Source organism: Anser cygnoides, chromosome 25, assembly GCF_040182565.1.
Source record: "Anser cygnoides isolate HZ-2024a breed goose chromosome 25, Taihu_goose_T2T_genome, whole genome shotgun sequence".
NCBI lineage: Eukaryota > Metazoa > Chordata > Aves > Anseriformes > Anatidae > Anser > Anser cygnoides.
The window spans coordinates 1,858,524-1,871,824 of NC_089897.1; the positions used below are offsets into that span (position 1 = coordinate 1,858,524).

The 13,301-nt window shown below is 64.7% G+C and overlaps 3 protein-coding genes across 5 annotated transcripts; 2 read left to right on the forward strand and 1 right to left on the reverse strand.

The window, feature by feature from the left end:
• The first annotated feature begins 3,691 nt into the window (after positions 1–3,691).
• On the forward strand, positions 3,692–5,532 carry ARMC12 (armadillo repeat containing 12). 3 transcript variants are annotated; one of them, XM_048070917.2, is made up of 6 exons: positions 3,695–3,977; positions 4,125–4,261; positions 4,451–4,585; positions 4,673–4,846; positions 4,926–4,997; positions 5,148–5,532. In XM_048070917.2, the coding sequence occupies exons 1-6, from the start codon at positions 3,818–3,820 to the stop codon at positions 5,472–5,474; spliced, it is 1,005 nt and encodes a 334-aa protein (XP_047926874.2). In that variant the 5' UTR covers positions 3,695–3,817; the 3' UTR covers positions 5,475–5,532. The 3 variants fall into 3 exon arrangements, with proteins under 3 accessions (XP_047926875.2, XP_047926874.2, XP_047926876.2); XM_048070919.2 differs by having other exon boundaries at positions 3,701–3,977; positions 5,109–5,532; XM_048070918.2 differs by lacking the exon at positions 4,451–4,585 and having other exon boundaries at positions 3,692–3,977; positions 5,109–5,532.
• A 209-nt stretch (positions 5,533–5,741) lies between these two features.
• Positions 5,742–8,421, reverse strand: CLPS (colipase). The gene is made up of 3 exons (XM_013196969.3): positions 6,719–8,421; positions 6,066–6,188; positions 5,742–5,962 (listed from the first exon to the last, which is right to left on the reverse strand). Exons 1-3 carry the CDS (start codon positions 6,812–6,814, stop codon positions 5,825–5,827), a joined length of 357 nt encoding a protein of 118 aa, XP_013052423.3. The 5' UTR covers positions 6,815–8,421; the 3' UTR covers positions 5,742–5,824.
• A 518-nt stretch (positions 8,422–8,939) lies between these two features.
• Positions 8,940–13,283, forward strand: LHFPL5 (LHFPL tetraspan subfamily member 5). Its single transcript, XM_013196970.3, has 4 exons — positions 8,940–9,432; positions 12,101–12,337; positions 12,687–12,717; positions 12,980–13,283. Exons 1-3 carry the CDS (start codon positions 9,021–9,023, stop codon positions 12,701–12,703), a joined length of 666 nt encoding a protein of 221 aa, XP_013052424.2. The 5' UTR covers positions 8,940–9,020; the 3' UTR covers positions 12,704–12,717; positions 12,980–13,283.
• The last annotated feature ends 18 nt before the right edge of the window (positions 13,284–13,301 follow it).

Here is a 13,301-nt window from a genome sequence, read left to right on the forward strand (position 1 = left end):
CCCCTCCCCGGTGCTGGAAAGGCCCCGTAAAGGGGATGGGTCCCTGCTCGGGTCCCGAGGGATGGTGTCACCCCCTCCCCAGGCTGCATCGCCCCCGGTGTCACCCCCAGCATCACCCCCTGGAATCGCCCCCAGCATCTCCCCCAGTACAACAGCCCCCCCCATTTTGTCCCCCCAGTCTCCCCCCCCCATAAACCCTCATCATCCCTTTCAGCTCACCCCCAGCCTCGTACCCCACTGCACCAGCCCCAATTTTGTCCCCCCACTGTCCCCCCCCCCAGCATAAGCCACCAGCATCCCTTTCAGCATCACCCCAAGCACGACCCCCCGTGTGCCCCCCCCGCACACCACCCCCTGGCGCCTCACCCCCGTGCAGCCCCCAGCGTTGCCCCCAGCCCCTCAGAATTTGGGGGAATTTTTCTGCTTTTACCCTGCTGGAAAGCAGCAGCGAGTCCTGCCCTGCTCCCGGGGGGGGCTCGGGGCCAGACGTGGCACTGGTGGGCACCGCTCGCCCCCCCCGGGTGGTTTTGGGGTGCCCCCATCCCAGACCCCCCCCATACGTCTCCATCCCCTGGGATGTCGCCCTGCCTTACAACACGCAGCAGCCCTAAAGGAGGGGACAGGAGGGGGGGGGGGCACCCATGCAGGGCCAGCACCCAGGCGGGGTCAGCACCCATCCCTCTTCCAGCTCTGGGGGGGGAGAACCTAAGGGCAGAAAAACCCGCGAGCGACGTTGTTCCCCCCGCCACATGCGAAGGCAAAAACAGGAGAGGCCGGGGGAAAAAAAAAAAAAAATCTTCAACAATTGGTTTTGGCAAGAAGAGGAAAACCAGAGAGCTTTTCATGAATTTTTCTTTTTTTTTTTTTTTGCTAGAAAGGTTGTTTTTCCTCCAGCGAAAGTTCAAAACGCCGCCGCCGTCGCCGTGCCGGTGCCAACCCTGAGCCCTCTCCCCAGGGCTCTGCAAACCCCGCTGGGACTGAAGCAAACCCCAAAAGGGGCCGGGGCCGGGGGGGTGCCCCGTGGGAGCAGGATCGCCCCCCCCCCCCCCCCCCGCAACCCCTGCCCGGGTGCTTTGGGTGCGTGGCGGTGGACTTGGGCAGCGGCCCAAGGATTTGGGGCTTCCCCGCATCTGGAGGTGGAGAAAAATCAGGCCCAGCCCCAAAACCCTCCTGGGGCAGCCCCGGGGTGCATCCACGACCCCCCCCCCCCCCCTTGCACCCTCTGTGGAGCCCCTAAATCCCTTGGGACCCTCGAACCCCGATGCCACGGGGGCCGATCCCGTCCCGCTGCCGCCCCCGTGCTCATTTTGCTCCTGCAGCAGGATCGGGCCCCTGCCCAGCACCAGTCGGGGGGGGGGGCACCCAGCTGGGTGCTAAAATGCCGCCGTGGGGGGGTTCCTCTGCAGGGACCGGGGCTCTGGGGGGGGTCAATGCCACGCAGGAAGGATCTGCCCCCTTCCCAGGGGGATCCTTGCGGGGGGATTTTGGCGAGGGCCGGCTTCTGGGGGTGCCCTGAGCCCCGTGGGGAGCCCCTGAGGGGGGCTTGGGGGGGGTGGAAAGGGAGCCTCGGGGAAATATTGCTCATAACAATAATAAAAGGAACAGTAATGGTAATAATAATAACGGCAATGGTGATAATAATAACAGTAATGGTAATAATAATAGTAGCAATGGTAATAACAGTAATAGTAATAACGGTAACAGCAATAGTAATAGCGATAGTAATAACACCAATGGTAAGGATAATAACAGGAATGACAATAATAACAGAGGTAAGAATAATGAAGGGGCCGTACTTGCACGAAGGACGGCACTAACGGCGAGGGGAGCCAAGCTTCTGCAAGAAAAAGGGTTAAAGCAGCGCGGCGAAGACGAGGTGAAGGCCATGGGGCCGGCAGGAAAGGGGGGGGGAGCGAGGGAGGAGGGAGGTTGGGGAGCGGGAGCGAGGCTGTGTGCAAGAGCGAGCAGAACATCCTGTACCCTCGTGTTAAAAACAGCCCCGGCGGGGGGGGGGGACACGGGGGGGGGACACGGCGGCGGGGGCGCGGGAACGTCGCCGCGGGTGTCCCCCCACGCCGGTGCCCCTCGATTGGCTTTAAGGGGGGGGGGGTGTGCGGGGTGGTTTTGGGGCGCTGGGGGGGGGAGCGGGGGGTCAAACCGTCGTGGGCATCCCGCTGCGGTGCAAAGCGGGGCGCGTGGTTTTGTTTTTTTGGGGGGGGGGGGGGGCGGTTATGGGTTTGCCCCCGTTTGCATCGCTTTGCCATGCAAAGCAGTGCTGGAGGTGGGGGCATCCCTCAATCCTCCCCAGGGCAATTTTTTTATTTTATTTTTTTTTGGGGGGGGGGGGATGCCGCCGCGTCCCCCCCCAGCTCCGAACGGAGCTGGGGGGGGACGCGGCGGCATCCCCCCCCCCCCAAAAAAAATATCTTGCATTTTTGGGGGATGGAAGCACCATCTGCCAGCACACGGATGCTCTGTGCATTCCCCCCCCCCCCCCCCAAGGTCGGGGTGCCCCCCCCGGGGCTTGCAGCACCCCACACGCGCCGGGGCCCCTTCCTGTGTTTGTCAACGCCGTGAGTCAGGCGGCTGCTTCTCGGCTCGCGCCAGCGCTCACCCGCGGGGAGCTGCCAAAATTGAGCCGCTGCTCACCCACGAATAGGATTAGGGTTTAGTTGTTATTTTTTGGGGGGGGGCTGCGACCCTCCCCTAACCCCCCCCAAACTCTTCCCACCTCTCCAGTATTTCCCTGCCAGGGCCAGGAAGATGTCCCCCCCCTAAAAAAAGAAATCTCCATCATATACAGGGCACGGCCCAGGCTGTGCCCCCAACACTGGCGCCCCCCAATCTGGTGAGGGGTGACCCCGAAAGAGGGGCTCAGGGAGCACCGTAGGGCCCCCGAGGCTGAGCATCCCCCCCCGGAATGGGGCTGGGGGGGTCCGCAGGGCTCTGGGGGGGGTGCTCGGGGAGGTGGGGGCTGCCCTCTGCTGGTCCTGCCTGCGCTGGCCGCATCCTGCCCATGCCAAGGGTGCAGAGCCCCTGGCGGCGCTCCCAGTATGCCCAGTAAGTGCACTGGTGGGAGGGGGGGGGGGGGGGGGCAGCACCTCCCTGCTGGCACCTTGGGGTGCTGAGCCCCGAGCAGGCGGCAGGGCTGGGGATATGTGCCATGTCCCATGGCCCTGCCGCATGGCCCATGTCCCCCACCCCATGTCCTGCGTCCCTTGTCCCCTGCCGTGTGTCCCAGGTCCCCTTCCCCCTGTCCCTTGTCCCCTTCCCCGTGTCCCTCGTCCCCTTCCCTGTGTCCCATGTCCCCTACCCCATGTCCTCGCCCCCTGCCATTTGTCCCATGCCCCCTGCCCCATGTTCCATGTCCCCTTCCCTATGCCCCTTGTCCCCTTCCCTATGCCCCTTGTCCCTTACCATGTGTCCCCTGTCCCCTGCCATGTGTCCCTCGTCCCCTGCCCCAAGCTCCTCGTCCCCAGCCCCGTGTCCCAGCGGGTGTCCAGGCACAGTGCCACCCCCCCCACGCCGGGCGCAGAGGGTCAGGTCCCCCCCACGGGACACGGGTGCTCCCCTGGGCTCACCCCACCCCACCCCACGTCCCCAGCTCAGTGGCTTCGTGTCCCCGGGGTGGTGTGACAAGGTGACAGCACGGGGCGGGGGGGTGGGGGGGGCTCCTCCGGCCGAGCCTGGAGGGGGGGGCACCTCGGTGACCACGCGCACCCCGACCCTGACCTCACAAGGCTCCGCACCCCGGGGACGATTCTGCTTCCAGGAGCCGCCCCGGTCCCGTGGGGCTCGGGGGGCTGCGGTGCCGGGGATGGCGGCGTGCTGGGGGACCTGGACGGGGCGGCACGTCCTGAGCGTGGCCACGGGCGCCGGGGCCGTCTACCTCCTCTACAGGACCGTGGCCGAGGCGTTGAGCAGCGCGCCCGGCGGCACCGACCGCTACCGGCTGGAAAGCCCGGACCACCAGGACGGTGGGTGGGAGGGGTCCCCCCTCTGCCACCTCCCTGCCCGTGCCTCAGTTTCCCCTCCCGTGGGACGTGAGCCCGAAGGAAAATTTGGGTTCCCCGTGGGAACCGTGCGCCGCCCCGGTGCGACCGCGGCTCCCCGCTTGCTCCCAGGGCTGCCCGTGGAGGAGGTTCTGAGCAGGAGGGTCTGCGAGGAGCTGCTGGAAATGCTGAGGGCGCAGCAGGACGGCCGGTCCCGCAGCGCCATCCTGCGCAGCATCACCCGCTGCGTCTACCTGATGGACGCGAAGGTGAAGGGCGCTGCGGGGACAGCACAAGGGCACCCCGCTGTGCTCCGGGGTGCTGCGGTTCCCATCCCCATCCCCATCCCCATCTCCTCCCTATCCTATCCCATCCCATCCCATCCCATCCCATCCCATCCCATCCCCATCTCCACCCCCATCCCACCCCCATCCCATCCCGGCCTGGCCTCCCTCCAGAACCCCACCTGCAGCCCGGAGCACATCCAGCTGGTGGCCTCCTGCCTGGACGACCACAACGGGGACACCAAGGTCCAGGCGCTGAACACCCTCAGGGCTTTTGCCACCCGGTCCCTGTTCACTGCCCAAGTCCAAGTCAGTGCTTCCCCCCCCCGGCCCCTTGCGGCCCCCCCCGGCCGGCTGCGCACTGCTCCCTGAGCACCCCCCGCCCCGTCCCCGCAGGATTACTACCCCAAGATCCTGGATCTGGTCATCTCCTCCCGGGACACGGAGGTGCAGGTGGTGGCGCTGCGGCTGCTCAACGCGCTGCCCGTGCCCCCCAACATCGAGCCGCTGCTGCGCCGCGCGGTGCCGAACCTGCTGGGCTTCCTGCAGTGGGACAACTACGCCATCCAGGTACGCCGCCCCCCGCGCCCGGCGGGGACCCCCCCGCATGGTGCCCACCCTCCCAGCCGCATCCCCGGTGTTTCTGCAGCTGCAGGTCCTCAGGCTGCTCATCGCGCTGTCCCGCAAGGAAGAGCTCCTGCCCGACATCCTCAACTGCCAGGTACGGCCCCCGGCCCCGCAGCCGGTGGGATTTGCAGGGGATTTGCATCCTCGTTTCCACCCCGGGGCTGCCCCCAGCTTGGCCGCTGGCTCCCAGCATCTCCTCGGCCAGGTCCGGCCCGAATTCCTGAGCCTCATGAACAACTCGCAGCCGGGGAAGCTGCTCTGCGAGATGCTGCTGCTGGTGGAGGTGCTGCACGGGGGCTGCGCGAAGCCCCGCCGCCCGAGCAAGAGCCCCAAGAGCGGCAGCTGCTCCCTCTACGAGGTCCTTTTCGGCGAGAACTCCCACCTGGACGAACACCTCCTGGTCATGTTCGTCCACCCCGAGGAGAGAGTGCAGCTCCAGGCGTGCAAACTCATCATGAGCCTGTGGTTGTACAAGCTGGATGCGGAGATCGCCGCCGCCGCCCTGGGCAAGCACGGCGCAGGCAGCGCCGCCTCGCTCCACGTCTCGCCCTCCGGCGAATCCATTTTCTAGGGGACGCTCACGGCCTCTGTGCTCGCAGATGCAAATAAAACCCAGCACGGCTCCCTCACGGCCGCCCCCTGCACCCTTTTCCTGAATGCCCCCCCCAAGCAGAGCTCACCCCCCCGGCTTATCGTTCGCCCGCAGCCCTGATCAATACCCGTTTTCACACGCCGCGTGTGTGCGCAAACACAGAGCCGTCTCCCCGCGGCTTTCCCAGGACCTTCTGGCCCTGCCGCCCCTGCCCCGTGCCAGGATGCATGGAGTGAAAACGCCGGCTTGCGACAGCAGAAATGCTCTTTACTAGAGCCCCCAGCCCCACCAGGCTCGTTCTGGGGGTGCCGGGGGGGGGCTCACGTCCTTCACCGCGCCGCCGCGGTGCTCTGCTTGTCCTTGCAGATGCCGAAGTCGCTGTTGGTGATGGAGCCCACGATGCTCCTGTCGGCTTCGCAGGTCAAGCCGCTCTCGCAGGGACACTTGTAGTAGACCCCATAGAGGCTCTGCGGGGACGGGGGCACGGTAGAGGGGCCATCGCGGCCCCCCCCACCTTGGAGGGTGACCCACGGGGACGGGCTGGGGACACCGCGTCGCTCAGGCACCTACCTTCGGGGAGCACTCCTGGAACTCGGCCGCCTTCGGCACGCACCGGGCCAGGTTCAGCCCGCTGTTGTGCTGGCAGCAGCCGCTCTTGCACTGGGCGCTCTGCAGGCACAGCTCCCCGGTGTCCTGCAGCGGCGAGGGGAGGTGTGAGCCCCACGTTTGGCTCGGACACCCCCACACCCCCCCCCGCAGAACCACAGCGGTGGAACCAGGGGGTTGGGGCAGGTGTCGGAATCGCTCTGCTCCTCGGCTGGGGCTTGGGCAGACCCAGCAGCATTTACCCATTCTGGCCCAAAGTACGGCCCACCGAGGCGCTGTTTTCTACCCAGCTCATGGGATTAGGGCTGAGATGCACCAGGGAAGCCTTTCTCCCCCATATATCCTGCAAGACCCCCCCAGGGAGAGTCCTCACTGACACAAAGAGCCTTCCCTGCCCCTCTGCAGCAGGAGAGATCCCGCACAACCCTGCAAAACCCAGCACACCATCCCACCTGCCTCAGTTTCCCCAGCTGCAAGTGAGTTTTGCTCTCAGGGCTGCAGCCATCACCTCGGGGCACCCCCACAGCCACCGCCAGAGACCAAAACATCGCAGACACCTCCGCACCCCAAGCACCACGCACCCTGGCTGCAGCCAGGACGGGGTTTTCTCCTCTTACCAAATTAAAGATGAGCCCTCGCTCGTGCGGCACGGCCAGGGCCGGGGCCAGGAGCAGCAGGGAGAGGAGGAGGCCGATCTGCAGCGTGCTCGCCATGGTGGGCTTGTTCAGGGCTCCGCTGCGGGCGGCCGGGCGCTTTATAGCCGGCGCCTCCGCCAGCTGACGCAGCCTCTCCTATCGCAGCCGACCTGCCCGGGCTGCCGCGGAGGAACGGCGATGCCCTCGCTGCCCGGGGTGCGGTGCCAGCGCAGGTGGCGGCATGGCACGGAGGTGGGGACGATGCGCCCTGTCCCCAGGTGGCCTTCCCGCAGGGGTGATGCCCCCCTGCCGTACAGAAGCTCCTTTGGCCAAAGCAGATGTGGAATAACGGCACTGGGATTTCCACGGTGGGACCAATCCTGCCCGCTCTCCTCCGCCCTGAGCCCTGGGGAGCTGGGATGGGCCACTTTCTCCAAGACTGCCCTGCTCGCATGGGGCTTCAAGGGCAAACCGAGCCCTGACGCAACAGCAGGAGCTCTGGGAAAACACCAAATCCCGAGCCCAGCTCCTCCGTCGACCCAACATTACCAGCACAGCCACCAGGAAACCCACTTAAGGAAACCCAGAGCGTCACAGGAACGAGCCCACCCCCTGCCAGCCTCGCTCAGTGCCTCAGAGCCCACCGAGGTCCCCCAGGCACCCCCTGCCCACCGGGTGTTTGCTCTCCGTGTTTCAATGGGTGCGGGATTTGGTTGAGGAAAGGAAAACAGCTCTGGGAATGGCACAGCTTTTCGCACCCGCGTCAGCCCGGCTGCTCTGGGCAATGATTAACGCCCGGGCAGCCCTGACCTTCGGCAGCCGTGGGGGTGAGGCTCGGGCTGGCCCTGGCTGCAGGGCACCGCCACGCTGGCACCTGGGGAAAGGCCCCGAGGTGCTCACAGGTGTCCTGGGGGGTCCTGGCAGCTCCTCCCCCCCCTGCCTGCACCCCTCCAGCCCTGCTGGTGCGGGTCTGGGACCCACGAGACCCCATGTGCACTCCAGTGGGGCAAGGACCGAGGTGGTGCTAGGGAAGGCAGAGGAGAGCAGCCTTGGGCACACAGCTGGGGGGCACAGAACAGCCCAGGAGACTTCCTGGGACACAACAAGGGGGGCACAGCACATCCCCGGGGCATCTCAGCACGTCCTGGGGTGCATCACACACCCCAGTGCGCTCAGCAAGGACCTGGGGCATACAGCGGGGTCATGGAGCACATCCTGGGGCACGGAGCACATCCCAGGGGGGACACTGAGAGCATCTTGGGGTGCGCAGAGGGGTGCAGGGCACATCCTGGGGCATGGGGTACGTGCTGAGCTGCACACGGTGGGGGTACAGGTGGGGTCCCAGGGGTGCGTCCAGGGTGCACATGTCCTATGGGTGGGCACGGGGCATGTCCCAGGGACACTTCTTGGGTTATAGAGGATGGGGGGTGCATCCTGTGGGCACACGGGGGGGGCACAAAACACATCCCAGAGCTGCACCTTGGGGACACGGGGCACATCCAGGGAGCACACGGTGAGGCCACGGGGCATATCCCAGGGGCACATCCAGTTTGGGCACAGGGCGCATCCGAGGGGAATGGGGCACATCCCAGGGGCAGTGGGGCACAACTTGGGGGCGCATCCGATGGGCACCGAGGCACAGCCCGGGGGAGCGGAGTGCATCCCGGGGGCGCATCCGAGGGGCACCGGGGTGCGTGGGAAGGGCTCGGGGCACATCCCGGGGGCGCATCCGAGGGGCACCGGGGTGCGTGGGAAGGGCTCGAGGCGCATCCCGGGGGCGCATCCGAGGGGCACGGGGCGCATCCAGGGGGCGCATCCCGGGGGCGTGGAGCGCGTTCCAGGGGCACATCCCGAGGGCACAACCCGGGGGAGCGTCCTCGGGGCACCGGGGCGCATCCCTGGGGACCATCCTCGGGGCACCGGGGCGCATCCCTGGGGAACATCCTTGGGGCACTGGGACGCATCCCGGAGGCGTGGAGCGCATCCTCGGGGCACCGGGGCGCATCCCGGGGGCTCATCCCGGAGGCGTGGAGCGCATTCCAGGGGCACACCCCGGGGTCTCACCGCTCTGTCCCTCCCTCCCCAGCCCCGCTCGCTGCCCGGGGTCTCGCCACCGCCTCCCGGGGCGGTGCCGGGGAGGGGGGAGCGGAGGCGGGGGGGGGGCGCGCCGGCGCAGCCCGAGCCTCCCCGCGGCGCCGCCGCTCTCGCTCGGGGCGGAGCGGGGGGGGGGAACCGGGAGGAGACCCCGGGAGGCGGCGGGGGCCGCAGGGGGCCCGGCGGGGCCATGCCCAAGCTGCTGCCGGCGCAGGAGGCGGCGCGGATCTACCACACCAACTACGTGCGGAACGCCAGGGCCATGGGCGTGCTGTGGGCCCTCTTCACCCTCTGCTTCGCCATCCTGATGGTGGTGACCTTCATCCAGCCCTACTGGATCGGCGACAGCATCGACACGCCGCAGGCCGGCTACTTCGGCCTCTTCTCCTACTGCATCGGCAACGCGCTCACCGGCGAGCTCATCTGCAAGGGCAGCCCCCTGGATTTCGGCACCATCCCCTCCAGCGCCTTCAAGACGGCGATGTTCTTCGTGGGCATCTCCACCTTCCTCATCATCGGCTCCATCCTCTGCTTCAGCCTCTTCTTCTTCTGCAACGCCGCCACCGTCTACAAAGTCTGCGCCTGGATGCAGCTGGCGGCAGGTGAGCGGGGCCGGGGGGGCGAGGGGTCCGTGGGGAGCTGCTGCTCCCCCTCAACTGCTCCGTGGTGGGGCTGGCCAGGAAAGGGGCAGCAGCACAACCTCCGTGCCCGCCCCGCTCCCTCGGACGGGTTAGAGGAGGAATTTGCAGTCAGTAAAGCAGCCACGATGCAGCTGAGACCCGATGGACGCGTTGCACGTGGGCAGGGATCCTGCTGCAAAACCTCGTGGGATGAGGGACCCAGCCCCCGGAGCGTCCCTGCAGCCACCGGTGACCCCACATGGCAGTGGGACTGTTGCTGCCAAGCATCCCCCGGGGAGCAGGGCTCCATGCTCCGAGCATTAGGGATGGGGCAGGGATCCAGCAGGGAGATGGAGAAGACGTTGCTGGGTCCTCTTGTGCCCCCGCTCTCCCCTGCACGAGCTGCCCTGAGCACGGGGCAGATGTAACGTGTAGGGGACCGAGCACAGGCTCGGTGCCACCACCACCCTTTGCCACTTTTCTCATCCTCACACCCCGCCGACCCGCCTTGCAGCCCCCTCCAGCCCTCCCCAAAGCCCCAGACACCTGAGACACCGGTAACCCAGCCTGATCCAGCGCTGCTGAAACCCAACCCCGGCCTGTGCAGCTCCTGAATCATTGATGCGGGGACCGGCCGCTGTCCCCACGGTCCCCAGGTGTCCCAGGGGAGGGCAGGTGGCAGTAGCGTGGGGTTGCTCCAGTTCCCAGCTCAAGAAACGAGCTCAAGCGAAGATTTAGATAAGAGGCTTGGGGCAGCTCAGCCTCCCAGGGAGAGCAGGGAAAGGCTTTGCTGCTGTGTTTGGGGCTTTTACGGACATTTTTGTGCTGGATGGGGAGAAAAACACGAGTGCAGGCAGCTCCAGCCACATGGATATGACCGAATCTTCCATGCTGGTGACCCTCTAACGTGTGCTTCAGGCTCCTCGAGGCAGAGGCTCTGAAACCTGTCCCTTGGGGTTCCCCCGGCGTCCCTGGGGAGCAGCTCCAGCAGCAGCCTCTGCTGGCAGCACCCCGCAGGCTGTGCAATCCCAACCCCATCCCTCATGGATGGAAACAGGAAAAATTGCTGCAAGGCTTCGGCGTTGCCAGACCCAGCAAGGCGAGGGGTCCGTCCCCTCCAGCGGGCGTGCAGGGGTGCAGCCAAGGGGCTCTGTGCCCCCCCAAGGGCTGCTGCTCTTCCATGGTGCCGAGGGCTTCGAATCACAGCTTTTCCCCTGCACCCAGGCGATGCAGAGGCTGCTGTGTGTGGGAGCTGCTTGGAAGAGGAAAGGTGGTGAGCGGATCCACCTTCAGGCTTGCTCTGTGCCAGGGTTTGTCTTCCCAGGAGAAGCAATTTCCTTCCAGCCTCCCCCATCCTTGTGCCCCTCCTCACCGTTACCTACAGCAAAGAGTAATTAAGCACATGAGAGGCTGGCTGCTTCTAGACGATGAAAAATGCTCGCTGCTGACCTAGGAAGCTGCCCGCTGTCCTTGCTGCTCTCCCTCCCCTAAGCTAGGGGAATAAAAACCCTTAGCACAGCACAAGGCAAGCACCCGGAAAGGATTTTCAGGTTGACCACTGTCAGAAAACCCACGGATAGGGGGCAGGAGGCGGCTGTAGCACACGGGATGCCCTCTGCCCTGCTGCTGCAGAGGGAGGTGCGGGTGGCTCCTCTGACCCCCCAGGACAAGCTGCCTTTAAAAGCAGCTGTGGGGTCTCCCCATTCCTGACGGACCCATCGGTGAGACATCCCTAGCTCAGCAAGCAGCCAAAGGCAGGGAGCAGCACCCCTGGTGCTGGTGCACCCGCTGCTTTCGGCTACAGAAACCCTGCAAAGGCAGGACACGGAGCTCTCCCGTGCCACAGCCACCCTCACACTTGCATAAAAACACTTAAAAGACCAGTCCTGCATGCACGGCGCAACCAACGAGCTTCTTCAACAGCCCAAAGCCTTGCAGATGAGTGCAGCTCCTCTCCCTACCGAGCCCCAACCACTCTTCTTGGCCAGCAAATCCCCAGCAAGTACAAAAATTCCCAGCAAGCACAACAATTCCCAAGCACAACGACTTCTCAGAGCAGGGGGATGTGTAGGGAAAAATGCGCGTTGAGAGGCCGGGACACGCCGCGTGGCAGGAGATGCCCTCGGGCAGCTGGTGCCACAACTCCCACGGTGAGCGGCCGCGTCGGCCACCGAGGTCAGGCGTGGAGGGCTCCCAGCACTGCCAGCTCCCAGCCCTGGCTGGAACCAGCGCAGCTGAGCAAGCAGAATTAACCCGCGTGCAAAGCTGCTGCTGCTGCTGCTGGCGGCGGCTCCGGCTCGGCAAACCCAAAATCCAGCCGTGCACGGAGCAACAAAGTTCTCCGCCTTGCACGAACTCGGTTGGTTTGTGCAAAACCAAAGTGGTTTTGCTTGGAGGACGCCTCGTTTTGGGGCGACGAGGCCAGTGCTGGAAGGAGCAACAGCGGTGTGGGAAGGCAGCGCCGTGCCCACGCTGCAGCATCCCCAGCTCGGACAGTGCACAGCCCCTGCGTCCAGGTCCTGAGGAATATTTAAGCCTCGCCAGCCTGTTTTAGCGTTTTCCCTGTAATATTTGTGGTCGTGGCTGTGCTGTTCCCCGTAACCTCCCCATCTGGGCATGCGGTACCTGCGACGTTTCCCCCTCCTTGCAGCTACGGGGCTGATGATCGGCTGCCTGATCTACCCCGACGGCTGGGACTCGAGCGAGGTGAGGCGCATGTGCGGGGACAAGACGGACAAGTACACGCTGGGCGCCTGCACCGTGCGCTGGGCGTACATCCTCTGCATCATCGGCATCCTCGACGCGCTCATCCTCTCCTTCCTGGCCTTCGTGCTGGGCAACCGGCAGGACAACCTCCTCCCGTCGGATTTTAAAGTGGAAAGCAAAGGTAAAAGGCAGCCGGGGCTGAGCACAAAACCCCAAGGACGGGGGTTATGATGGGGGTTATTTGGGGGGGTTGTTTCCCCACGGTGACCAGGACGGAGCCAGCACGGGGCAGCTGCCCAGGCTGTGTCCCACGCGTGGTCCTGCACCCAAGGGTGGGAGCAGGACTTCAGCTGAGCCCCCCGCCCCGCAAACCCCGGGCAGAGGTACCCAGGTTGAATTTAGAGCAAAGAAACCCCATGGGGCTGTGGGTTTTATCAAGCTTTTTGGAAAACAAACCCAAAAAACACACCTGCGCCTTCGTTATTGTTACCACACCCCATTAACCCTGTAATTACCTTTTTGTTTTACAGAGGAGGGCAACGACTGACAGCTGACCACCACGTAAGTGACGCACGGGGATTTCTGAAGTTTCCTGCACGTGCGACACTGCTGTGCTTTGAGGATCGCTGGACTGGCAACGATAGCTCGTGGTGCTATATTGAGGGGTTTTCTTTGCGGTTAAATGGGAAATCGGCTTTGCTTTGCCTCCCAAAATGATGAAAACATCATGCCTTGCCAAGTGACACAGAGCTTAAAATTGGGTGTTATGCTACGGTTTGATGGTGGCAACAGCTGACCTTTTTTTTTTTTCTTCTCTTCCCAGGGACTCCTAGAACTGCTCTTCAGCTTCAGGGGATGTAGCCCTTTGAAAATGACTTTTCCGGGAGCTTTACGTCTGCCCCCACCTGTGGGTTTTCTACAGTTGTTCTTTTCACATAAGGGGCCGTTGTCGGCTCACAGCTCTCACGGGGCTTGATGGGAAGAGCCCTGTTGGACGCGGTTTTTTGAGCCCATCAGCAGAGCCAGGGAAAGAGAGGGAGGAACAGGGACACAATTTGCTGCTCCTTGGGGTTTGTACACCTTCTTTCAGTGAAATGACTTCTGAATAAAAAAGGTAGCGTTTTGGATTTCGTGCTGGTCTCCTT

What these genes read in the sequence shown, in the direction of transcription:
- ARMC12 (XM_048070919.2), top strand. Translation starts at nt 3,818, where the DNA reads ATGGCGGCGTGCTGGGGGACCTGGACGGGGCGGCACGTCCTGAGCGTG. An exon ending in TCTACCTGATGGACGCGAAG is followed by an intron (nt 4,262 to 4,450) that starts GTGAAGGGCGCT and finishes GCCTCCCTCCAG; the next exon opens with AACCCCACCTGCAGCCCGGA. An exon ending in TGTTCACTGCCCAAGTCCAA is followed by an intron (nt 4,586 to 4,672) that starts GTCAGTGCTTCC and finishes CCGTCCCCGCAG; the next exon opens with GATTACTACCCCAAGATCCT.
- CLPS (XM_013196969.3), bottom strand. Translation starts at nt 6,814, where the DNA reads ATGGCGAGCACGCTGCAGATCGGCCTCCTCCTCTCCCTGCTGCTCCTG. An exon ending in GAGGGCTCATCTTTAATTTG is followed by an intron (nt 6,189 to 6,718) that starts GTAAGAGGAGAA and finishes TCGCCGCTGCAG; the next exon opens with GACACCGGGGAGCTGTGCCT. An exon ending in TCCAGGAGTGCTCCCCGAAG is followed by an intron (nt 5,963 to 6,065) that starts GTAGGTGCCTGA and finishes CCGTCCCCGCAG; the next exon opens with AGCCTCTATGGGGTCTACTA.
- LHFPL5 (XM_013196970.3), top strand. Translation starts at nt 9,021, where the DNA reads ATGCCCAAGCTGCTGCCGGCGCAGGAGGCGGCGCGGATCTACCACACC. An exon ending in CTGGATGCAGCTGGCGGCAG is followed by an intron (nt 9,433 to 12,100) that starts GTGAGCGGGGCC and finishes CCCTCCTTGCAG; the next exon opens with CTACGGGGCTGATGATCGGC.